Consider the following 27,167-nt stretch of genomic DNA (forward strand, 5'->3'; position numbering starts at 1 on the left):
GAAAACCACCCCAAAATCAAACCCATTAATATTCTTCAGCAAAGCATATGAACACTCAATTACACTGAGTGGGAAAAATAAGGAATCTAAATGGTTTCACAGTCCTTCAGGGCAGGATTTTATTTTAATTTTACTTTATTTTTTTATTTGGCTGTGCTGGGTCTTAGCTCCAGCATGTGGGATCTAGTTCCCCAACCAGGGATTGAACCCAGGCCCCCTGCATTGGGAAATCAAGAGTTTTAGTCACTGGACCACCAGGGAAGTCCTGGGGTAGGTTTTTTTTTTTTTTTTTAACTAAATGAATTATTTTTTTAAATCTTGTGGTTTCAAAGACTTCAGAATTACAGTTTAAGTGAATGTGGACAAGTTTTCTAATACCTCAGCCTCCTGTTAGCAGTGCTCAACCTTCTTCAGACAGGCAGTGCTCACATACTTCATTTTCCCATTTTAAAATGAACTTCTTAATCTCTTCTCAGTTATACTAAGGGGTAAGTGACTAGTAGCCAGCTCAGATATACTTGCATTTTGACATGGATAACCATTACATTTTGAGGTAGATTTTTTAGACACTAACCAGTAATTAATTTTATCTAGGAATTTAGCATTCAGAAGATTCTATTGAAGGGAGATAGGATTAAGTTCTATTCAACAAAGTAAATTTTACCTAACTGAAATTTGTTCCCTGCCTTTGGCTTTGAGCTACCCTTTTAAAACTTACTGTACTGTACATTTTCATAGGGCTTTACAGTTTTAAAAGTACTTTTATAATCATTATCTCATTCCATGTATATTAGTCTTTTTTTTTTTTTAATTGAGGAAACTGAGGTTCAAAGATGCGAGGTATCCAAGGACAGAGTTGAGAAGTAGCTGGAAATCATACCCAGAACTTTGACCAAACTAGACCACGTCTATAAAACATTGGTTAGAAAATGAGGTGGCAGTGTTTGCCTCCTCCCTGTTGGTGAAATGCAAATGTGAAATTAGATGATAATATTTCACTGTGGAAACAGTAAAAGACATCATCAGAGAGAAAATATGTGATCTTTTTTTAAATTTAAAATAATTGTTTTACTTGGTTTTGTTTGTTTGGCTGTGCCAGGGCTTTTCTTTCATAGCATGTGAACTCTAGCTGTACCATGTCAAATCTAGTTCCCTGGCCAGGGATCGAACCCAGGCCCCGTGTGCCGGGCACTTGGAGTCTTAGCTGCTGGACCACCAGGGAAGTCCCCGAATATGTATTCTTTATTAGAATGATCCCACTTTGTCTGATGGTAGCTAATAGGCCAACTTTGAGCAAATGTTCAGCCTGATAAAAAAAATTGTATTCCTTGTGGTGGTGTTACCATCTTCATGATTTCTAGTAGTCACAAGCTTTTGCACTCTGACTTTCCAGACCAAATTTCCTGGAGTCCTATTTTATTTTAACCATCTGACATAGGAAGTTTGAAGTGCTGTGGAAGTGGCAAGAGATGAAATCCACAAACATTTACTGCACACACTGCCTAGCTAACTATAGGTCCCTGGAATTACAAGATTCTCTTCTATCATTTTGACTGAGTCAGTAACTCCCTCCTTCTACTGCCTCAGTAGATACAACATGCCCTAAAACAAATGTCTGAATCAAAGCGTAGGAGGAAGTTTAATTTGCTTCAAAGAATAAATCCGAGAATTGCCTTAAAAATAATGCACCTCTCTCTATGGGAAAAGCTTCAAGAGAAATATCGAGTGTGTACACAAGAAAATGGAAGCTACAGTGTATTGTTTATTAATCTTCTCCAGGATGTTTCTTATCCCTCATATTTTACTCTTCCTGAGAGAAAGGCTCCCTTGATTCCACCGATTGTCCTCTTTTATGCCTGGTGTGGCACACTGTAGTAAAATTTTGCCAGGCTGCATACCTCACTCTGAGCAACGATACTCCTTTCTATGTTTCACTCAACAAAAGGTGTTCATGAATCAGCTCCAAATCTCAGTTTATATTTAGATGACGCATTTTCTTCATCTGAACAACAGTCCACAGTTACAAATGCCAAACAGGAAGGGCACATCTGTGAAAAACAAGCCTCTTAAGCTGGAAGAATGAATAATGATGATGTGTGGGTTGTGCTTTCTATACAGCAAACTCTGGGAAGACCTTTCTGTGAACAGCTATCTGATCACAATTGAAGAGGCTTTGTCCTACTCACCTCCCACACTCCATATCAGCAGCTCCACAGGGGCAAGGGAGATTGGTAGTAAAGATTCCTCAGTCATTAGAAACTCAGGTATCGATTCAGAATCTTAAATCCTAGGGTAGAGATGCTTTTTATCATCACTTGTGGTTCTTAGTACCAAGCAAATCCTAGAGATGAGTGTTTTCTTCAGGGATATGAAAGTTGTTTCCACTTTGAGTTTCAAATCCCCAGTAGGACCTTCTAAGTAATGAACTATATACTTAAATAGAATACTGCTTCAGTTTGTATTTAAGTAAATTTTTCTTCTTATGAAACGATTTAATTTTCACCATAGAAGTCTTATAATAAATATGAGGTTTCTCATTTTTATTTGGCATAAACATCGATCATTTTGGAAAATGTTTATGTTTGCTTCTGATTTGAAGTGTCCTAGTATGGGGGTCTGTGTCTGTGTATCTCTGTTAAACTAAATAATCTCACCATTCAGTAAAATAATAAAAACTGAGCTTGGTTAAGGAGTCAGCAAATTCACATATGCTTTGTTGTAGTTTTTGATTCATGGTAACCTTTATAACTAACTTTCTTTAGTTTATAGATCCTCCTCTGTTACAGTCATAACACCGCTGTAATAATAAAACCCCTCCTTTCCATGTGGAATTCCAATAACAGTTTGGCTGTTTTATCCATCCTGAGAAGAGTTTGCTACTGAGGAAGAAGCTAACAGTATTAACCCTAACCCTGGAACCTCCCACCCCCTCCCCCATCCCCAAACTCAATTAAACCAGCATCACACCAGGACACACACACAAAAACTGCCGCCTATTTACATAACACAATGATCGAGTAATAAATCAACATTAATCATGAATGCTGCAACAAGTCACTGAAAATGATGTTGACCTCACCATGGACCAGACTCATTCATCCATGAGCAGTATTCATTCCAACTGGGAGCAACTTCCCACTCCCAAAGACAGGGTCAAGCATTTCGGATACATAAGACAGGCAGGTTTGATCTTTCCTTCCGGGTATCGTGTTCCTTTTTTCTATCTCTATTAGTCCTCGTCCCTAATCAGTCTTATCCTAGAAATGATTCCATTTCCAACACCTAACATTCCAATTACTGTTTTCTTAAGCCCTTGTTAACATCTATTTTCTTATAGTGCATTTTTCCTACTAAAAGGTTGAATTCAGCTATAACATATAGTCCTAGGCTCCCTGATTCCATCTACAATTACTCTTTTTGAATATTTAAGGGAAAAATTTAACTTAAACTTTTTTGGTTAGTTTCTAATTTCTAGTTAAAGAATTGTATGGGTCACAATTCTTTAGAGAAAGGTCCTCACATCTGTTACAGTTTAAGTTGCATGAGTGTGACCTCTGCCTGTTGTCACATATTCCTGTGTGTGTACTCATTTGTGTCTGACTGTTGGCAACCCCAGAGAACACTGTAGCCCACCAGGCTCCTCTGTCCATGGAATTTTCTAGGCAAGAATACTGGAGTGGGTAGCCATTTCCTTCTCCAGTCTTCCTATTTAGGTCCACAGTTATAAAACCATACCTGTCCAAGGTAGGTCAAATAGCAGCAGCCTCACCATAAAGCTTGGGATGAAGTCATAGTTTGGCATGCAAGCGCCCTGAAGCAGTCTTGGCATCTCTGTCTTTTTAGTACATATTAACAAGGTATATGCAGGTCAGGAAGCAACAATTAGAACTGGACATGGAACAACAGACTAGTTCCAAATAGGAAAAGGAGTACGTCAAGGCTGTATATTGTCACCCTGCTTATTTAACTTATATGCAGAGTACATCATGAGAAATGCTGGGCTGGAAGAAGCACAAGCTGGAATCAAGATTGCCTGGAGAAATATCAGTAACCTCAGATATGCAGATGACACCACCCTTAAGGCAGAAAGTGAAGAGGAACTGAAGAGCCTCTTGATGAAAGTGAAAGAGGAGAGTGAAAAAGTTGGCTTAAAGCTCAACATTCAGAAAACTAAGATCATGGCATCTGGTCCCATCACTTCATGGGAAATAGATGGGGAAACAGTGGAAACAGTGTCAGACTTTATTTTTCTGGGCTCCAAAATCACTGCAGATGGTGATTGCAGCCATGAAATTAAAAGACGCTTACTCCTTGGAAGGAAAGTTGTGACCAAACTAGATAGCATATTGAAAAGCAGACATTACTTTGCCAACAAAAGTCTGTCTAGTAAAGGCTGTGGTTTTTCCAGTGGTCGTGTATGGATGTGAGAGTTGGGCTATAAAGAAAGCTGAGCACCAAAGAATTGATGCTTTTGAACTGTGGTGTTGGAGAAGACTCTTGAGAGTCCCTTGGACTGCAAGAAGATCCAACCAGTCCATCCTAAAGGAGATCAGTCCTGGGTGTTCATTGGAAGGACTGATGCTGAAGGTGAAACTCCAGTACTTTGGCCACCTCATGCGAAGAGTTGCCTCATTGGAAAGGACTCTGATGCTGGGAGGGATTGAGGGCAGGAGGAGAAGGGGACGACAGAGGATGAGGTGGCTGGATGGCATCACCGACTCAATGGACATGAATTTGGGTAAACTCCGGGAGTTGGTGATGGACAGGGAGACCTGGCATGCTGTGATTCATGGGGTTGCAAAGAGTCAGAAACAACTGAGCAACTGAACTGAACTGGACAAGGTAAAGGCAGGTTTGTGAATTCTTCTTCTTCCTGGAAAATGCTTTTGCATGTCTCTGAGCCTTTGCACCTGCTGTCATGCTCTCTAGAATCACCTTTAGTCCACATTCCCATCCCCATGTGTGTGTCTGGGAAACTGTTATTTACACCTCTGCCTCCATTCAAGGCAGCTGCCTCCCTGAGAGTCCTTTCCAGACACCCCAGGCTGGCTCTGACACTCTTCTCATTGTCCGTGTACTTTGTTCAGACTCCACTTTGGAACCCACCCCGGCTTGCATTTGGTAAGCTCCTACTCATTACTAGATTCTGAGCTGCTAGGAACCAGGGACCATATCATTTTATTTTGTATCCCATAACCTAGCACCATGCTTGTCATGAGAACTGTTCAATAAAAAAATGTGATGAATGAATGAATGAATGGAGTGCACCTTGACAGGATTTTTAAAAGGGAACAACTTAGAGGATAATTGTGTTTTATAGGCAACATTCCTCTGTTGAGTCAAAATTAAACTATCTTGCAGATAGGTGTTTGTACACTAATTGGTCCTTTATTTGTTAGTTGGTTTAAATGGCAGTATGAAAAGAAACAATCTGTGATTAATTCAGTGTTTAATAGAAAAAGAAGAATTTTTGCACATGAAACACATCCTGTGTTAGACATAAATTATGTATCATACTGATTACTGGCTATGGTCAATGACATGGAAGTTTAAAATGACAGAAATATGATATTTAAATTAGTATTTTTCACAGCCACATGTTAAATATGTGCCATTTCCCCCATGAAAAACTGATTAAATAACTTAGATAATGTTTTAACACACATCATTATCCAAAAATAATTAGAATAAACTATGAATCATTCTGTCAACTTGTGATTCAATGGAACAATGTATATCTTTCATAGTTATTAATATTTAGTGTCTTTAAGTAAATTAAAAAATCAAGCTTAACAAAGGTTAAAAATATCTGATGATACATAGATGATTGTAAAAGCAATATATATTAATGAAGCTTTGTATGACTGACTTTTTTTCTTTTTTGGTTAATCACTCATGGAATTATGTCAAACATATATCAAGACTTTGGCTCTTTTTTCATCCAACCTTCCGGCATTTCATTACTATAGTTACCTGATTAATGGATGCAATAATATATATGGCATGATATGATATGTTCACATTAAATTTTAATCAAATATTACTAAATTCAGAAAACATTAAGTAAATCATGACTGATGAGGCAATATTGCTGTACTGTCATATTGATGACTCTCAAACTTCACTACTGAGAGTAACAGATTAAGCATAAGAAGTAAATTTTATGAGGAAATATAAGGATCTCAACTTCCACAGTTGTGTTTTGTTAATTGCTTTATAGCCACCAGAGGAGACATTAGATCCATCAAGTCTACCAGTGTCACAGATCCTGTAATTCCTTTCCTCAGTTTCACATATTGTGTTTGCACTGGAAGAGGGCTACATACATTATCCATGGGGATTTGTTATTTTCTAATCATGATTTTTAAGTAAAATTTGTCGTTCCACTTATACAAGGTATCTAATGCAGTCTGGTAATAGAAACTGGAATGTGGTTTCCACAGGCTGGGGCAATGGGGAATGAGGAGTAGTTGTTCAGTGGGTATACATTGTCAGTTTGGCAAGATGAAAAAGTTCTGGAGGTCTGTTACACAACAATGTGACTGAATTTAACATTGCTGAGTTCTTCCCAGCTGGCACTAGTGGTAAAGAACCTGCCTGCCAGAGCAGGAGATGTAAAAGATGTGAATTCAATCCCTGGGTCAGGAAAATCTCCTGGAGGATGGTATGGCAGCCCACTCCAGTATTCTTGCCTGGAAGATTCCATGGATAGAGGAGCCTGGCAGGCTACTGTCCATGGGGTCACCAAGAGTCGGACACAACTAAAGTGACTTAACATGCACAAACACTTGAATAAAATTAAGATGTTAAATTTAATATTATGTACTTTTACCACAATATTTTTAAATTATAAGCTTTGTTGCATTTTATTTTTTTTTAATATCTACTAATTAGTTTGGCTCCACCAGGTCTTAGTTGCATCATGCAAACTCTTTGTTGTGACACATGGGATCTAGTTGCCTGACCAGGGATTGAACCCAGGCCCCCTGCATTGGGAGCATGGACTCTTAGCCACTGGACCACCAGGGAAGTCCCTATTGTTGCATTTTAAATAGAGCTTAGAGCCTAATACCAGCTCCTTCAGCCTTGCAGGAGAGAAGAAAATGAGAACTTTCATACGTTGGGTGACAAACACGAAACTTGGGGGTGGTCAGCAGTTGGATCCATTAAACTGTAGCTTGCTTAGTAAATAATGAACTGTGTTACCTGCCTTTACTGATCAAACTTGTTTTAATTGTTTTTTCAAAAACTTGCATGCCCCGCAGGGGTTTCATAGCCTAGACAATAAGATGTTTGCCCAAGTTGTTTCTAGGAACTAGGGGTCACCTGTGTCCAGCTTGAGCTCAAGCAGGTTGGGACTGTTGGGACCACCAGCTCTCCAACTGGGCATGTGCAGATGCCCAAGATCCATGACCTTTTGACATCAGAAGGCCAAAAGTTCTATCCTAATGATGTTCACCTCACCCTTTTCTTAACCTCCAGTCACCTTTCCTCACACTCTGCATGTCTCAGCTTTAACCCATAAATATCCAGAGCTCTTTGCCTTCAGGGAGGTAGATGTGAGACTTTTTTTTCTCCCATCTCCTTACTTGGATGGCTTGAGAGTAAGACATTCTCTGCTCCAGATTGCAGAGCCAGGGGCAGCATCTCTGCACACGGTCTGCCAAGCTGAAGTGTCAGGCACCGCGGTTCTGTGCTGGGAACTCTAATCCAAAGTGTTAGGTGCAAGGCCTGTGTACACATGCCCCCAAAGGCAAGTGAAACCAGACTAAACACAAAAGAAGAGGCTAGTCCTTATCTTAACACCTAGATTCCATCTTACTTTCCCCGGGGACCCCAGTGGGCTTTTCTAGTCATGAAATTCTTGGGCACTTTATATGTAACATCTCGTCTAACCTCACAACAAAGCCACAAAGTGGACCTCCCTGTACAGGTGTTATGTATGAAGAAATGCGTCACTGGTGCCAAGACAGACTGTCAGTCCAAAGTTATATTGTTCTTACTTAGAAATTTCCAGACCCTGGAGAAGGGAATGGCAGCCCACTCTAGCATTCTTGCCTGGAGAATCCCGTGGACAGAGGAACCTGGTGGGCTACAATCCATGGGGTCACACAAAGAGTCAGACATGACTGAAGCGACTGAGCACAGCACAGCACCGAGATTTCCGGCACTCATGCTGTTCTCCTCATTTTCCTGGACTCCCAGAGGAAACATGTCCCAGCCCATCTTGCTGCTGTGTGCAGGGCCATGTGACCCACACAGGGGAGGCTCAGGCAGTGATAGGTCCCATGAGACTCTCCACATGCTCTTCTTCAACTACGTGCTGAGGTCATGAAGCCACAAGATTGGACCTCAGAGAACCCAATTCACCTACAACAATCTTCCTGTGAGGGAAAAGTAAGCTAGAGTGTATTAAGCTACTAGGACTTTGGAGATTCGTGTTAGTTCAGGATTATCTAACCTGGTTTACCTATGACGTTGCTGGACATTTGAAATTTGGTTGGTCGGGGTTAGTGCTGCAAGCCTAAAGTGTTGGTCTGTGTGTGTGTGCTTAGTCACTTTAGTCGTGTCCAACTCTGTGCGACACTATGGACTATAGCCCGCCAGGCTCCTGTCCATAGGATTCTCCAGGCAAGAACACTGGAGTGGGTTGCCATGCTCTTTTCCAGGGAATCTTCCCCACCCAGGGATTGAACCCACGTCTGTTACGTCTACCTGCATTGGCAGGCGGGTTCTTTACCACTAGAACCACCTGGGAAGCCCATATTGGTCTCTGTGATAACCAAAATTTTCTTCTCTCCTTAGCCTCCTCAACTGAGATTCATTTTCTACCATACCTGTGCTGTGCTTAGTAGCTCAATTGTGTCTGATTCTCTGACACCATCCTGTAGTCCACCAAGCTCTTCTGTCCATGGGGATTCTTGAGGCAAGAATAATGGAGTGGGTTGCCATGCCCTACTCCAGGGGATCTTCCCAACCCAGGGATGGAACCCAGGTCTTCCACATTGCAGGCAGATTCTTTACCATCTGAGCCACCAGGGAAGCCCTCTACCACACCTAGCCTTCTAATTTCCAAACGTTTACTTCTCCTCCTTTTCTTTCTCCTTCCCCTACTTCCTTCCCTCCTCCCCTTCCTCCTTCTTCTTCCCATGAAGAATGGAATCTTGAGCCTCATTTAGAACAATCTAGAATCGACTCAATGTCAGGCCTCTTCACATCAACCAAGATAATCTGTCCTATCCTCCAAGGCCAACATGCTGCTGCTACTGCTGCTAAGTCACCTCAGTTGTGTCCGACTCTGTGTGACCCCATAAGATGGCAGCCTACCAGGCTGCCCCGTCCCTGGGATTCTCCAGGCAAGAACACTGGAGTGGGTTGCCATTTCCTTCTCCAGTGCATGAAAGTAAAAAGTGAAAGTGAAGTCGCTTAGTCGTGTTGGAATCTTAGCGGCCCCATGGACTCCAGCCTACCAGGCTCCTCCATCCATGCGATTTTCCAGGCAAGAGTACTAGAGTGGGGTGCCATTGCCATCTGACTCCAATTTTCCTAAAACGTAGTACTCCAGATAATTTTAGGTGCTTCATGAATTAGCACATTTCATTTTTACTTTATTTTTTAAATATTTATTTATCTGGGTTTCCCTGATGGCTCAGACAGTAAAGAATCTGCCTGCAATGCTGGAGACCCAGGTTTGATACCTGGGTTGGGAAAATCCCCTGGAGAAGGAAATGGCAACCCACTCCAGTATTCTTTTGTGGAGAATTCCATGGACAGAGGAGCCTTATTTATCTGGCTGCACTGGGTCTTAGTTGCGGCACTCTGGATCTCTCGTTGTGACTCATGGGCATAGTTGTCCCATAGCATGTGGGATCTTAGTTCCCTCACCAGTGATCAAATCCATGTCCCCTGCATTGGAACGCAGATTCTGAACCACTGGACCACCAGGGAAGCCTCTGTTTGCATTATCTTTTGCTTTAGAAGTTTCATATTCAAAAGTATGTTGTTGTTCAGTTGCTAAGTCATGTCCAACTCTTTGTGACTCCATGAACTAAAACACCCAGGCTTCCCTGACCTTCACCATCTCCCAGAGTTGTTCAAACTCATGTCCATCGAGTCAGTGATGCCATCCAACCATCTCATCCTCTGTCGCTCCCTTCTCCTCCTGCCTCCAGTCTTTCCCAGCATCAGGATCTTTTCCAGTGAGTTTGTTCTTCACATCAGATGAGCAAAGTATTGGACCTTCAGCTTCAGCATCAGTCCTTCCAATGAATGAATATTCAGTCCTTCCATAATGAATATTCAGGGTTTATTTCCTTTAGGATTGACTGGTTTGATATCTTTGCTGTCCAAGGGACTCTCAAAAGTATGTTAGAAAACATCAAACCTGTGAGTTCATCATATTGTTGCTTAGGATAAGGCTAAAGGACATAATTATGTTTCAAAAGTAGACAAATATTTTTAGAAACTAAAATATCATGATTGAAGCTGCGGACGTACTGCCAGATTGTGCCCCGAGCCAATGGAGGGAGCCCTCCAAGCAGGGTATACTGCCTGTCACGCAGGTGGCCAGCTATGCCTCCTTCCCCAGCCTTTGGGCAATATGATAAAAGGAACACACCTCATCTGTGTTTCCCCACACCCCTGGGCCAGGCAGGCATGTCATTCTGCCCAAGGTTTTCTTTCCAGCATCAGTCAGTGATCAGTAAAAGTGCAGAGGCCACCAGACAGGGCTATGAATAGTGTTTAAGAGCTAATCTCAGGCTCCTTTTCTTATTGGAGTCCATGATCTCATTATCAGAAGCTGACCTGATTGTTTAACTGATCCCACGAGGGGGCTAATTGCTTTTAGCTGATGGGGGCAGGAGTAGAAGAACAGACCCTGGGCAGGGGTGGAGTGTCTCTTGCTCAAACATTGCTGTCATGTTTAGCATGGGCCCCTGCCAGGTTTTTGGGAGGGGGCAAGCCTTCCAAATGGGTGCAGCCTGAGCACCTGGGTTCTCTGGTAAAAGGTGATGTAAAAATGCAGACAGGCAGATTGATCCAGTCTCCCACGTGCTGAGATGTTCAGCACAAATTACAGGAATAGCTTGCCCTGCCCAGAACTCCAAAAACTGCCTAATGTTAGTATCAATCACCGACGCTATGTTATACTATATTTAGATAAAGATGATGTCTTACTTTTCTCACAATTCTCCCCATCCTTTGCCTTTGGTTTGACCCAGGGGAATTCACAGTAAGTTCTGGTCCTTATCTCCTGCAGGAGTTGCGGTTTCCTCACCACCCTTGGGCATGTTACCTCCTCCCTGAGCTGGTGGATTGTCACGTAACAACAAGCTTTCTTGGCTCCGTCTCCTTTCCTATGGTCTACCAATAGCAATCCCATAAACGATCGTTTTTGTGATCCTAAATCAGCCATTGGGCCCCAAAAGGAGGAGGAGGAACAGAATACTGAGAATTGTAGTGATTTCCTCTTATCTGATACCAGTCTGGTCTAGGGTTTGGAAGACACCGCCAAACCCTGGGCCCTCAGGGTGGGAGATGCGAAGGGAAGTGAAGGTGTCCCATGTCACCTTCATGAATTAGCACCTTTTATTTCATTTTTATAATTTTATTTATTTTTTTAATTTTGCAGTTACTTATTAAAAGTTATATTAGACCCCCAAAAAAGAATTACATTAGAAAACATAAAACCTGTGATTTCATGGATAGTATGGTTTAGGATTACGCTAAAGGAGATCTTTATGTTTCAAAAGTAGATCTTTTTTAGCACAGACTTAAAAAATCTTTTTTTAATTTATTTATTGGCCACATCACATCTTAGTTGTGACACACAGTATCTTCAATCTTTGTTGCAGCATGTAGGACCTAGATCCCTGACCAAGAATCAGACTCAGGCCCTTGCATTGGGCACGCACAGAGTGCTCGCCACTGGGACACCAGGGAAATCCCAGTATGTAGGTATTTTTTTTTAAACTAATGAATGAGCAACAGGGCAGCCAGTGCACTGCCCCATTGGGTATCTACCATCACTTGTAAAAAAAAAAAAAAAATCTATGGATCAAAAGAGTTCATAGTGGGGAAAAAAATAAGTAAGGGACACAGTAGGCAATAGAGAATTTTCTGAGAATGGAAAAAAGCACATCACTAATTTGTTAAACTGTGTGGGAGCCTAAAGCTATTGTGACGGGGGCTACGTAAGCAAGGAAATTTTGAATTTGCAGGTGAGTTGGATGTCAAGGTGAAGAATATGTGGCCCAAAGCAGGGAAAGAAAAACAAATAGAGAAGATAAAGAGTTGGATAACTGAACCAGTTTAGACAACTGGCGGAAAGCCCCTGGGATGGGTACCTTCTCCCGAGCTCATGTTTGGGCCTGCCGGGGCAGCCAGAACTTCCGCCCAGGCCCTGGGGACTCTCACCCAGCACCTTGCATGGTGGGTGGGAGTTGTTGTGGGACCAGGGTTGGGCCTCTTATTGTTTCAGTCTGCACAGCGGAGCCTCTGTCGGGAGAGGGGAGCCAAGAGAACATGGGCAGACACGCCGAGGAGTGCCACAAGAAACACGACTTTTCCCTAGCATCGCACCCTCCATGGGAGTGGAATTGGTGGACTTCACGGATTGTAGAATTGTTGTGGGCCCAGAGGTCTGGCCTGGCCAGGTGCTATTCCCTTCCCAGGAATTTGTGCTGAGAGTGAGTTTATTTTGATACTGATCTAGTGGCTCAGGTCCATCCCTAGCAGAAAGACGTCAGCAGTGCGGTTCTTCAGAGGTGGGGTTCTGCTGAGGGTTACGGAAGATACTCAGTAGGTAGAAAGCATCCTATGTGTAATTTCTTGCTTTGACTATGCCATTCTGTCACATTTCAGAGAATAAAATTTGACCTGTGGGATATCTGAATTAACTATTAATGATAATAATGCATGCACGAGTGGGGCTTTCCTGATGGCTCAACTGGTAAAGAATCTGCCTGCAATACAGGAGGCTCAGGAGACATGGGTTCAATCCCTGGGTTGGGAAGATCCCCTGGAGGAGGAAATGGCAACCCACAGCAGTATTCTTGCCTGAAAAATCCCGTGGACAGAGGAGACTGGCAGGCTGTAATCCAAAGGGTCACAAAGAGTCAGACATGACTGAGCAACCAAGTACAGACATAATCCACGCACTAGCCAGGGCTAGTATATGGGGTGCTGGTCTATTTTATTTAGAGAATACATTTAGTCTGTTGATAAATCGGCAGTTGGCGTCTTTGCAACTTGAACTTATAAATGAGTTGAAGCCAGACCCCAAACATCCAAGACCTACTTACTTACTTATTTATTTGGCAACATATGGCCTAATAAGTACAAATAGACAGCCATCCATCTGTGAGTTCTGCCTCATATGGTGGGAAAGAAAGACTTGCCAGGCACACCAGCACATAGGGGAATCCCTTTTGTTTAAGAAATGCTTTTTCAAAGGATTCAGCATCAGGGCCTCCCTTTGAGCACATTGGTGTGTGGGAGGCTCTGCTGGTCTCCCTACAATGACAAAACCGAGGAGCCTGTCTTGGGTTGGTGCTTTCCTCAAAATGCACAGTCTGAGCAAAAAACACAGACACAAAGCATGCACAGAGAAGAAGTCAGTGCTGAGCAGAGTGTGGGCTGAAGAATCCTGCCTCCTAAGGAGGTGACAGTCAAACGACGCTGGCTCATCATGTGTGTCAAAGGCAGCATTCGGCAGGTAAATAGCAATTAAGCATTTCCCGCCCACTCACAAATTCCATGCTGGAGACACTGGTTTTGCAGGAGCCTCTTCCACTATTGGGTCCATTCATACCCAAGCTCTTTTTTAAGAAGGAAGCAAACAAACCTCTAATACATCAGGCACTGTCTCAGAATGCTTTCAATCGTAACCACAGAAAATCTGTAACATTTCACTCTTATCACCCTGGCATTTAATCACTTATCCTTGCCTTGTTTTTTTGTTTTGTTTTGTTTTCTGTAGAATGAGATGAAACACCGGTTGTCTGAATGTAGGTACAGAATCAATATACAGTGCCTTAATATTTACTGTAAGGAAACTTAATTGAGCAGGGTCTCAAGCAGGACATGTGTTTGCCTAACTTGGTATCATTACCTATCACAACTATGTTCAGAAACACAGAACCAAAACATTCTCATTTGGACAAGGAATGAAACTATATAAAATCCCAGAAATAAACGGATTCTATGAAAGTGACGTGAAAGTGTTAGTCGCTCAGTCGTGTCTGACTCTTTGTGACCCCATGGACTGTAGCCCACTTGGTTCCTCTTTCCGTGGGATTTCCCAGGCCAGAATACTAGATTGGATAGCCATTCCCTTCTCCAAGGGGATCTTTTGACCCAGGGATTAAACCCAGGTCTCCCACACTGTGGGCAGATTCTTTAGTATCTGAGCGACCCAGATTCTATGAGGCAATATGGAGTACATTAACACTATATATGTCAAATTTAAGATAGTTTATATCAAACAAAATATGACAGTATATATAATTAAAACAGTGACAAATTTCAAGTGGTAGAGAATTAAGGGAAGGAATAAGAAATTGGAGCCATCATGGAAGGCTTTGTCAGTGAATAAGTGAACAATTAGGGAAAATTGATACAATGCAATTTTCATATAGGCATTGCTTTTTAACATATCCTTAAAATATAATGCAAATAATGCTTCCACTCAATAAAGAATGTACTCAGGTTGGACAAAAACCTGAGTCATCAGTCCATGCCACTTAAAATGCTGTCTTTCAAATAGTTGATGTCTGCTTTAGTCAACAATATCTAACCCAATACTCTGTAATGATCTATATGGAAATAGAGTCTAATAAAGAGTGAATGTGTATGTACAACTTGGTCACTTTGATGTACAGAGGAAACTAACACAACATTTTAAATTAACCATACTTCAATAAAAAATTAATTTAAAAAATATATCTATGTTACCTAAATGTTATGATCTATGCAAATGTATTGCTTTGCTTGTATAGGCTCCTATTTCAGATAATGTTACTTCTTTTCACAGTAAGACAAAGTAGTAAGCAATTGTCTCCTTCTGTCTCAACTTCTCGAAAATAACTGCATTTTTATATAAGCCATCTATGCTGTAGAGATCTGAATTATCTTATAGAGGGAGGGGGAAAGGCAGAATAGTGAGGACTAATGATACAATTAAATTTTAAAAATTGTGGTTTGTCTGGAGTTTTGGTCTACAGCCTGCCAGGAAGTGAGTGAAGAAGTCATTGGCTGCATTTTATTTATTTTTTTTTAATTTTATTTTATTTTTAAACTTTACAATATTGTATTGGTTTTGCCAAATATCAACATGAATCCGCCACAGGTATACAAATGTTCCCTATCCTGAACCCTCCTCCCTCCTCCCTCGCCGTACCATCCCTCTGGGTCGTCCCAGTGTACCAGCCCCAAGCATCCAGTATCATGCATCGAACCTGGACTGGCGACTAGTTCCATATATGATATTGTACGTATTTCAATGCCATTCTCCCAAATCATCCCACCCTCTCCCTCTCCCACAGAGTCCAAAAGACTGTTCTATACATCAGTGTCTCTTTTGCTGTCTCGTATACAGGGTTATTGTTACCATCTTTCTAAATTCCATATATACGCGTTAGTATACTGTATTGGTGTTTTTCTTTCTGGCTTACTTCACTCTGTATAATAGGCTCCAGTTTCATTCACCTCATTAGAACTGATTCAAATGTATTCTTTTTGATATAGAAGAAGGTTTTTTTCCCAGGCTGGGTAAGTCAGCCGCTTGCCAGCCTCATGTGTAGGAAGAAGGGCAGCCACCTATATCGAGTAATTTGAAATGTACAGCAAGGCCCTACTGGTCATAAAATAGCTCTTCTACATATCCGCAATAGCCCAATAGACTCCTCAACCAATCAGTATTAACCAATATGCGTAAAACTTTCATCTGAGTCTGAACACTCGTTCCCTGCCCAACAGTTGTTGAGCACAAAAAGCAAATATAAGATATTGTCCCTGACTTTAAGACCTAACAATAGGTCAGAGGGACAAACATAGAGTAGTTGAGATAATGTTAAATATATGAAGATAATATAGAATTTAAATTATGCACTGAAGTCTCAAGGGCTATAGAATTAAGAGAAAGGAGAAAGAAGTAGAGCAGTCATGGAGAACTTTGACAGGGAATAAACATACAGATGGAGGAATGGAATCTAGAATGACAGCAGCGGTAAGAAGTAATGACAGCAGGGATAAGAAGTAAGGACAGGAGATCAAGAAGTGTTGTAGCACAGAGACGGGTAAAGGGGCGGGGGGGACAATGAGACATGTCTGATCAGAAAAGGGCACTGAAACAGTGGTAGGAAATGACTTTAGAGCAGGGTCAGATGATGGAAGCCCTCCTTGCCGGTCTATAATCCCCACCTTTACCTTTTTTTTTTCCTTCTATAAAGACTAAGAAATGAAATCTTTACCCCAGTTATACTTATCACCCTATTTATTTCTTTCGAAAGATTTATCACAGACTTCTGTTATCTTCTTTTTAATTCATTTACTTGTGTACTTACTTATTTACTAGTTATTGTCCAAATCTGCTTTTCCCATACTGTGTGCTCAATAAAGAATGGGTAGATGGATGAATGAAAACTCTTTCTATAAGACACTTGGTGGAGCGTGGTGGGGTGGTCTTTAGTTCTCATTCATTGTCTCAAATTCACCAACTATTTTATGTTCCTCTTGAAGCAAAAGGAGCCCAGTCCTCAAGAATCCAAAAGGCAGTATCTTTCTGAGGAGTCTGGGATGTGGATCTTCAGTATCAAGGTAAGTCCTGTAAAATTTAAGAATCAATGAATTCCACACTGGGGAACTCTGTCAGTCTTGGCAGAAGCAAGTTGGTCCCTGGGGAGTGAGTGGAAGAAAAGGCATTAGAAAAATAGGAAAGACTTCAGAAGAGAAAAAGCGTGAGTATATAGAAAGGGAGTGAGCATCAAAAGAAGACGTATCTAGGACCTACCTGGTACCAAGTTTAGAACTGTCAGAATCAGAATTTCAGTGACCCTTCCCTGGTGTCTGCCTGCAACACGGGAAGTATCTAGGGAATCAAAAGATATATAAGAACAGAAACATCAGAGGACTTCAGTAGTTATAGATGAAAGTCTGGCAATAGTTCTCTGTAAAGGAAACGTCTGCACTTTTGCAAAACTTCATAATTTATATCATTATCTCTTCATTCATAGGATGACCGAATCTTTTTTAAAATATTGTTTTGGCTATGCTGGTTGCCGTGCACGGGATCTTCAGTCTCCACATGGCATATGGGTTCTTTAGTTGTGGCATTCAAACTCATAGTTGCTGTACATGGAATCTAGTTCCTTGATGAGGGATTGAAACCCAGGCCCCCTGTATTGGGAGCATGGAGTCTTAGCCATTGGACTGCCAGAAAGGACATGGGGTGTACATTTGTCAACTATCAACATTCAGAGAGGTTTTCCCCAAACTATTCTAAACTAAAACCAATCTATTTTCATTTTAAAAGTTTAGGAAGGTAAAAATGCTATAATTCACCTTCAATAATGAAACAGCCTTTTCTTTTTAAGAAATCTTCTATGACCCAATACTAAAAAACCCAACTTAGACTGAGCTGCATGCTTATCTAGTTCTAAAGCGGACTTGCAGGGATTCCACCCCGGTGTGTGCACTCTTAGAACCGCCTTCAAATACCAGTTCTCTCACCATGGGCTCCTGGCTTCCTTTTTGTTTCAGTTTCCTCCCTCTCCTTTCAGTCCCACATTGTAACAGAAAACATGTTGAAGGACTCTGAGTCACATGGGACAGGGTGTTTAAAATCCCACCCTGTACTCTGCAGTGCAAGACAGCTGGCTACTTGTCTTTGCATATAACTCAAAGTGCTTATCCCATTCAACCCATTTCCAATTTTTATGAATCACATAAGAACTAGTGCTACAGATTTACAAAATCCTTAATGTTGAAAGAAAAATTCAGAGTTTTCCATTTTTTTTTACAGTTTTATTCAAACTGTTTTCTGTATTTGGAGCCATATATGAAAGATTGAAAAAAAGTGCTTTGAAAAGGAGTAAATGGGTTGATTTTGTTGAAAGCCATGGTTCTTATTATGGAAGAAGGAACTTACAAATATAAAATGAGAGAAGGACAGAAAAAATCCTTTGAAACTGTAATGGAATTGGAGGTATTGGTGTGAGCTATGATTTCTAAAATATTCTAAAATATGTATGTATATATGCATATCTGTGTGCATATGTGTATTATAAGTATATACATGGATCTGTGTGTGTATGCATATGTACATGTTTGTACTTCTTCTTTTTTAATATTTATTTATTTGGCTGATCCAGGTCTTAGTTGTGGTATGCAAGTTCTTTTAGTTGAGACTTTCAAACTCTTAGTTGTGGGATCTAGTTCCCTGACCAGGGATCAAACCCAGTCTCCCTGCCTTGTGAGCATGAGGTCTTAGCCGCTGGACCACAGGGAAATCCCAGTATTGGTTAGTGTTATACATTAAAGAGCCAAGAGCCAAAGATTTCACCCCCGCCCCAAGTAGCAATAAGCGTACCTAGAATTTGGTCTCTAATGCCATTCCTCACTAAAAGGAATCAGGGATTCTCAGAGAAATGTCTGATTTCAGGGACAGGATAGGATAGGTGCAAAAGAGCCTGGGATATTTTTCTGTGACAGAAAGTAAGAAGATGCTCAAACCAATGATGAGGACATGTTACAAAGGCGCAAGAACCAATTTGAATGTGCTCCTCATGACCAAATCTGGGACAGTCTGAGCATTGGTGTCCCAGCATCAATCATGAATTTTAAGCCAGTGAATAAATAAGAATGAATATGTCCATTCTCAAAACACATAGACAGATAATAGTGGTGATTTATAGCGATAGATAGATCAATAGCTAGGTGGATATGAAAAGTGAAGTCTTCTGCTTACAGTAGAATGCAGAAGACCAAATAGTAGACACAAATGTGGTGCTGGAGTTTGACAATTATCATTTTGCAGCTGTCATGATTAAAATCAAACCAAGAGGGAATTGTCATTGAATGTTAAGTTTTGGGAGAAAATTTTGATGACATAGGGACATTTGCATAGTCCTATTAGTTGCAAGAGAGAGAAAAAAGTAATTATATAATGAGTTTTAAGGGGAGAGGGGGCGGTAAATGCATTCTTTAAAAAATATCAGTCTTGTGAATTCCCTGGAAGTCCAGTCCTTAGGACTCTGAGCTTCCACTGCAGGGGGCTTGGATTCAAGACTTGATCAGGGACTGAGATTTTACATGCTGCACATAGTGTAGAGAAAAAAAAAATTGGTATCATAAAAGACAAAGAATATTTGTGTGATTTGCTCCAGATTAATGGAAATTAGAGAAACCTGACAACTAAATATAGGATGGCTGGATGGCATCACCGACTCAATGGACGTGAGTTTGAGTGAACTCCGGGAGTTGGTGATGGACAGGGAGGCCTGGTGTGCTGCGATTCATTGGGTCACAAAGAGTCGGACATGACTGAGCGACTGAACTGAACTGAACCCTAGAATAGATCCACAGCAAAGGAAAAAATACTACAAAATGACATTACTAGATTACAGATAACATTTGAATATGGATATGTGAATTTAAGACATAAATGACCATCTTTCAGTCATTTTTATGAAATACACACTGAAGAATGTAGGTGTAAAGGGCCATAATATTTGCAGGATGCCTTTAAACAGTTCAGGAAAACAAGAGAGACAGAAAACAGAAACAGTGACAGAGATAGATATTAAGGAGCAGAGATGACAAAGCAAATAGCATAATGTTATATAAATGAAAGGTCTAGGAGTGTTCCTTATAATGCTCTTTTGCAAACTTTTTGTAAGTTTGAAACTGTTTCCAAATAAAAAGCTTAAAAAGAGAAAAATTGTGATAATCTGTAGCTCTAAGAACAAAGGAATAAGAGGAAATGATTCCATGGGATACTGTATTGTTGTCTTCTCATTATCATTGCAGATTAATTTTCCTGCTTACTTATTTGAACATAAAAATTTTTTGAAAAATATTTGAAGAACACTTACTTGGAAGTGACGTTTTTAAATGTTGCAAACCTCTGCTGGGCCCTCAGTGTCTTATACTAAGTGGCATAGAGTCTTGGAAACAGTCAATAGATCGTCTGGCTTGCAACAAAAACTCCTTAGCCCAAGGAACGTTGACCCCACCCACATTTATCAGTGTCAAATCCCAGATCTCGGCCCCCTCTTCAAACTCTTTTTAGGTTTCAAGAACAACACCATCTTCCCCCTCAATATATTTTTAGAATTTTCCCTAAGTACAAACCTGTAATAACAAAGGAAAACAGAAAATAATTATACATTTTATCTCCTCACCTCCCCTTCTCAGGAAATGTGCTTCAACTTAATTTAAACCACTTACATCAGGAGAGTATTTCCTGAGTAGTCACGTTGTAGAAATGTGAGGTCAGTATTTACCTAAGATGAATGCAAAAACGTTTTTTAATAGCTAGTAAAGATGAACTTGAAAAAAATTTTAAATGTCTGGAAGTATTTATTGCACAAAAGACCGATGTTGAATCCAAAATTCAGTATTTTATTCTAGATAATCAAAATGTTCTAAAGAAGCCCTGAGAACGTATTCTAGTAAGCTGAGCTCTTGCTATGCCAGCTGGCCCATTGCATGAAAATCTCCTCGAAAGCTGGTCACTGAAGACACCTAGAGGACATATGCATAAACTGCATGGTAACAGGATAGTAAATACTCTGTTTACACAGTGTTTATTCAGGATGCCTGGTGGCAGGAGGAAGCGTTTGGGAATTGGGACTTTGGTAATGAACGCTGGGAAATCAGATCCTCAGCACATACCAGCATAATTTTTCACTATGCTTAATGAGCTACCTTAGCTCCTTAAGATTATGTTAAGTGGCATTCCTGATATAATAGATAAGAATGAGTGTCATTGGCTAAAAAAGAAAAATCATTGAAAATCTCTATTGTGGTTGATAATAGTCAAAGAAGGCAGAAAATCTTTGCTGCGTTTATTCTGATGCCTTATTGTGTTTTCCTATTGCTTAATGCTGCCTGTATCTATGGATTATGTAAACTTTAAAAAGTTGTTTTAGGGAGATACAGTGGTTAGGACGCATGCTTCCACTGCAGGGCCACAGGTTTGATCCCCAGTCTGAGAAGTAAGGTGGCGCTAATGGTAAAGAACTCGCCTGCCAATTCAGGAGACACAAGAGACATGGGTTGGATCCCTGGTTGGGGGAAGATCCCCTGATGTAGCAAATGGCAGCTCACTCCAGTATTCTTGCCTGGAGAATCCCAAGGATGGAGGAGCCGGGTGGGCGATAATCCATGGGGTCACACAGAGTCAGACACAACTAAAGCAAAGCATTCTTGGAAGTAAAATCCCACAAGCCATACTGCTGCTGCTGCTAAGTCGCTTCAGTCGTGTCCGACTCTGTGCGACCCCATAGACAGCAGCCCATTAGGCTCCCCCGTCCCTGGGATTCTCCAGGCAAGAACACTGGAGTGGGTTGCCATTTCCTTCTCCCATGCATGAAAGTGAAAAGTGAAAGTGAAGTCGCTCAGTCGTGTCCGACTCTCAGCAACCCCATGGACTGTGGCCCACCAGGCTCCTCTGTCCATGGGATTTTCCAGGCAAGAATGCTGGAGTGGGGTGCCATTGCCTTCTCCCCTACAAGTCATGCTGCATGGCAAAAAAAAAAAAAAAAAAAAAACAGTTATTTTAATGCCATTGAAAATTCCCCTTTGCCTGAAAATTCCCCAGATTTGTCTGCCCTTAGTTAGAAAGGAGAAGTGACTTACCTTACTCTCTTTGGCCCATTTACCTCCCAGTAATCTTTCCAGTTTGTAGCTGGCTAATGGAGACAGTGCTTTACTGCTTTAGGATCCTGGACTTGCACAGTCTGGGTGTGCAGCAACATGTACTTGTAGCAAATGTCCCAGTCTGTTTAATGTATAGCTACAACTATAACAAGAACAACTATTTTTAACACAAAATCCCGTGGCCCAGAGAAAAATCGAAATATTTCAAGCAATATTTATTACAAGAATGCAGGCTGTGTCTAGCACTCCTTTGAGAAAGATTGTAAAGTAACCAAGGCCCTTCCGTGGAGGTATTTTAAGAGAAATTTTCCTTTTTCCTTTGTTGCAAAGGGATTAGAGTATCGATCAAGGGTATTACTTCAGGAACATCTGCTTTATTGTCCCAATTATTGATTCAAAATACTTGAGCTTTCTGCCTAAATTTCTCCTCTGTTTTTAGGATAGGGATCAGGGGACAGGAAGAAGTTGCTTACCAGTGTCTGGAAGCACTTAGCAATAACAAACTTGAGTATGAGGCTGCATTTTTATGTCCAGACAGGGTGTGGTTGGACATAGACTTGGAACTGAGGCAATTTTCAATTCTTTTTCAAAGAAGTAAACAATGAATAGATTTGCTCATTCCAGCAAAATCAGGAGGATATTTGCTAATACACACGGGGATGGCATTATTGTTTGATCTTTATTGAGCACCTACATAAAATAGAAGTGAATAATATGAAGATTTTTGAAGTCTTTACATAATGTGTTTCAGTCTTGGGCTTGAATGATACAATTCATTAAAATACATGTGAAAAATAAGCACAATCAAATGTTTTGGATGGTTGATTTAAGTGCAGATGCTGTTAAGAGATTCCGAACTAAAGTGAACTAAGTGACCATTGCTGGAATAGTTAATATAAAAATAGGAATCCAAAAGACTCGTAAAGGTAGAAGAAACAAAGGCCTAATTTTAAAAGAAATAAAATTAATAAAAACTTTTGTCTCTTAGCATTTTGCATGCCTAGAGTATCTAGGATCATGGATACTATTTTTTTTCTTTTTAGTAGTCTAATGGATTTTCTCAACTTGAATTTTATTCCTAAATACATAATACACATCAGTTCAAATCTGGGGTAGAAGAATAAGATATACTATAAAAAGTTTTCCTCCCACTCCGTTTCTTAGCAACCAGTTTCCTGACTCAGAAGCAACCGTTATGTTTTTTAATGTACTCTTTATTTTATACATATAAATACATAGACACACACATCTTCTTTTCCTTGATTTTTACACTTGCATCAGCATTCTAAACATTGCATTCTGTACCTTGCTTTTTCCGTTAAATATATATTTGAAAGCACGAAGTACATAGAACTCTCTTTTTATAGCTTTATAGTATTCCATTGTATGGATGTACTGTAATTTATTCAGTGAGCCCTTAATCATGCATATTCAGGTTGTTTCCAAGTCTTATTTTCATCCTTTGCTATTACAAAAATGGTACAGTGAGTAACCTTGTATATGAAAGTGAAAGTGAAGTCACTCAGTCCTGTCCGACTCTTTGCGACCCCATGGACTGTAGCCTACCAGGTTCCTCTGTCCTTGGGATTATTCAGGGAAGAATACTGGAGTGGGTTGCCATTTCCTTCTCCAGGAGATCTTCCCAACCCAGGGATTGAACCCGGGTCTCCTACATTGTAGGCAGATGCTTTACCGTCTGAGCCTCCAGGGGACCTTGTGTATACCCACGCAAATATAGACTAGGGCTTCCCTGGTGGTCCAGTGGTTAAGACTCCACGCTTCCACTGCAGGGGGCACAGGTTTGATCCCTGGTTGGAGAACTGAGATCCCACATGCCACACAGTGCAGCCAAGCAGAAAACAAAAAAGTATAGACCTACATCTACAGAATACATTCCTTGAAGTGAGATTTTGGATCAAGAGCTTGGGAACTCACACTTTTGATAGAAGCTGCTAAAGTTCTCCCATAGAGGTTATACCATTTATATTGAACCAGCAGGAATTGTCTGTTTCCTCACCTTCTCCGACATGGACTTTTAAAAAACATACCTCCTTCTTGCTGAGCCTTAACATGGTAGTTTCTGTAATTTCCCTATTCTGGGTCTAGTCTGCAAAAATCCCACTACATTTAAACATAGATCTTCTGCAGTCATCTTTCACTGTCACCACCACCCCCCACAGCTCACAGACCTTACCTTTACCCCCACTTCTCTACCCTGGTTTGTATCATTTCCTCTGCTGGAAGGTCTTTGCCCATCAACGTCCTTCCAAAAGTCACCTTTCAAAACCAAGTTCTACCTTCACCTCCTCCGTGAAATCCTCCTCAGTTATATGATTCTTACTGACCTCTTCTCCTTGAAGGGCTTTTCCACAGGTATGCCAAAAAGAGTTGCAGGCAAATAGAACTATTGATCACCCCACCCCACCCCCACCCCCGCCCCCTTGGCTCTTAGGACCTGCAGACTCTGGATTGGTCCTTTGGCCAGGTCTATCTACATTGTTAGTTTACACAGGAGTTCACACAGAATTGTCATTTTCTATGACATGAAAAATGAAGGTCTGTAGGTTTTCTGTATTCTTACAGGTTTTTAATCTTTTGTTCTGTGGCAGTACTAGATTTTGGACCCATGTCCTCTGGCTCTGAAGCTCATTCAAGCATTTCTTTAGTATACTAGCTCTTTTTAGCATGTGCTGGTGGTAGAGTTGCCACTTTGGCCTTGGCTGAGCCTAGAGACATCATTTCAGAGATCCAAGGCAAAAAGGAGGAAACCAACAGAAGAATTATGGCAGGGATTCCAGTAGTTCGTACACACATACTTCATTCAAATTAAAAAAAATGTCCCTTTAGGTGAACCGCAGTCCCAGGTCTCAGTGAGCAGAGTGTGTGTGTGTGTTGATTAAGAAAAAGTACTTCCCCAGGCGGAAGAAGCCCATGCTAGGGCATGTTTGGCAAGTGAGGCAAAGACTGGATTTCAACTCCCACAGAATCCCTCAGCTGAGGGCCCTTCACACTTACAGCTATGTATGGTGGCTCCAAATTAAGGACAAGAGAAAGAGACAACACAATTGTCATGTAGCGCAATACTGATTCTTACAGAACTGTATTGACAGATTAGATCAAAGATCTAGATGATTTAAAATGAGGTAATGTATATATAATCTGAAACTTGCTTGCCCCATCAGCCTATAAACTCAAAAAGAGGTCAAAATTAATTTTGGTGTCCAAATGGCCATGCCTCTAAATACAACCATCCAGTCCCTATCTATTGAAACAGCACTTACATGCTAACAACACAAGTAATTTTGAAAATTCCCAAAGGGGAGCCTCACAAGTGCCTACAACCCAGCTGGTAGTTCTAGGTACCACCTCCTTCTCCAGCTCCAACTTGCCAGCATCACTGGCTGCTTCTAAAACTGCAGAAGCCTTGCCAAGGATTTTTGGAAGCCACCTAAGCCACTATCTCTCCAAATACCAGAGGAGCACTGAGAGTGATGGAGAGTGAAGGAGAATGTCTTCTCTTCCATTCCATGCCACATTTTCTCACCTGAGCCCCCACACAGCTCTGTCTGCATCCAGAATCTGCCAAATCTCTCATTAAAGGTGTTCAGCCCATGATCAGAATTTCATTTAGCCTTTCTGTCAGTATCTGATCATCACTTTTTAAACAAAAGAGACTCAAATTCAATATAAGGGGCAAACAGGAAGCAGGCACTATCACCATCCTCTTCATTCATTCATTCAGCCATTCATTCACCCATCCATGCATCCATCCATCCACCTACCCATCGTCCATCCACCCATCTGTCCATCTGATTGCCAGTGATTGAGGCCAATTCTGTGCCTGACACTATTCTAGACAGAGTAAAACATATGTAAGGCAAATAAAGTTACTACTCCTACAAGGATTGCATTTTAGAGCAGGTAAGCAGAGAACAATTAAACCAATCAATTAACATGAAGCTATTAGCTAGTGATAATTGCTATGAAGAAAATAAAACAACGATGCGATAGGAAGAGAAACTGGGAAGCTACTTTGGACAAACTTAGTGTTTTTTAATCTTATAAAACCCAATAGCCTCTATTCACAACAAATATAAGTTTATGATTCTAAAATGAAATTAATAGATGAGATAATCTACCTCACACATAATTTATATAACATTGACTGGTTAATGTTATTAATTTTTAAAAGTTTCAGCTTTACAAGTAGTAATTCATAATGTCATGTACATTGTAAGGACTGATGTCAACTTAGGAAAACCTCTATCAAGTTTTTTTCACAACCTGTAAGATATTAGGGCGTTTGAAGTTTTCTTCTGCGACAGACACCTCAGACGTGTTTTTTGAGTTGACAAGACTCATTAACCAGTTGTCATCAATGTCATTGTAGTGTCATATTAGAGGTTTTATGTCAGTTTCATCAGTATCAGTTTTTCCATGTAAATTAGCAAGAAATTGAAATCTTTTCCCACCAAACAGTCCACAAGTTTATTCATTGCTTCCAGTCAGAGCATCTCTTTCTTCTAATGTGTAACTGCTTTTAGTATGATCATCTGGCTTTTTGTTACAATTTGCTTCTCAGTTTCAGAATAATTAATTTATCACTTTCGTTTCCTTTTGTCTCACATTCCATTGTCTTTCCTCCATTATTTAATATGTTCAGTTCAGTTCGGTTCAGTCGCTTAGTCGTGTCTGACTCTTTGTGACCCCATGAATTGTAGCACACCAGGCTAAATTTTAAATGACATAAGAAATAACCTTCATATAAGTCCAGATCAGAAGTCTATAAGTTCTCACTTACTTTTTTGAAGTATTCCAAATTACTTTTCCAAATTGCAATTAAAACAACATAGTCTAATTTCACCAACTTTTGAATAAACTTCTTGCCTCTGGTTTTGTTAGGCTTTCTGAGTCCTTGAAGACTGTGTTTTGGAATCATCAAAACATTGTCGTATCCATATTGCAAGGCTTAGAACATCTTTAAAACAGGCAGATCATCTCATTATATTTAGATATCTTAAAGAAAAGTCCAAGTTGGCATATTTGTTTCAAATGCTCCATATGTGAGAGAAACCCAAAAGGGAAATACAACTGTTACAAAATGCTGGAATAGTCACCAACTTCAGGTACTAGTATGGAAGATTTTTCTCTACCAAAATTAAGAAAACTCGATGTAATTAACATTTTAAAAGAATGCTGGTAGCCTTTGCTCTCATCTTTCCTAACAGTTACGTGGTAGCATAACTGACCATGAACACTGTTCAATGGAAAATCGCATTTATTGA

General features: G+C 40.6%; 1 protein-coding gene across 3 annotated transcripts in view; it reads left to right on the forward strand.

Moving 5' to 3' along the window:
• Positions 1 to 27,167, forward strand: part of NRBF2 (nuclear receptor binding factor 2) — a 280,817-nt gene that overhangs the window by 187,370 nt on the left and 66,280 nt on the right. For all 3 annotated transcript variants that reach the window (XM_061405095.1, XM_061405096.1, XM_061405099.1), the window contains one exon: positions 16,741 to 16,818. In XM_061405095.1, the coding sequence (XP_061261079.1) occupies positions 16,741 to 16,818 (78 nt within the window). The remainder of the gene's footprint in view (positions 1 to 16,740; positions 16,819 to 27,167) is intronic.

This window comes from Bos javanicus, chromosome 28 (assembly GCF_032452875.1).
Source record: "Bos javanicus breed banteng chromosome 28, ARS-OSU_banteng_1.0, whole genome shotgun sequence".
Classification (NCBI taxonomy): domain Eukaryota; kingdom Metazoa; phylum Chordata; class Mammalia; order Artiodactyla; family Bovidae; genus Bos; species Bos javanicus.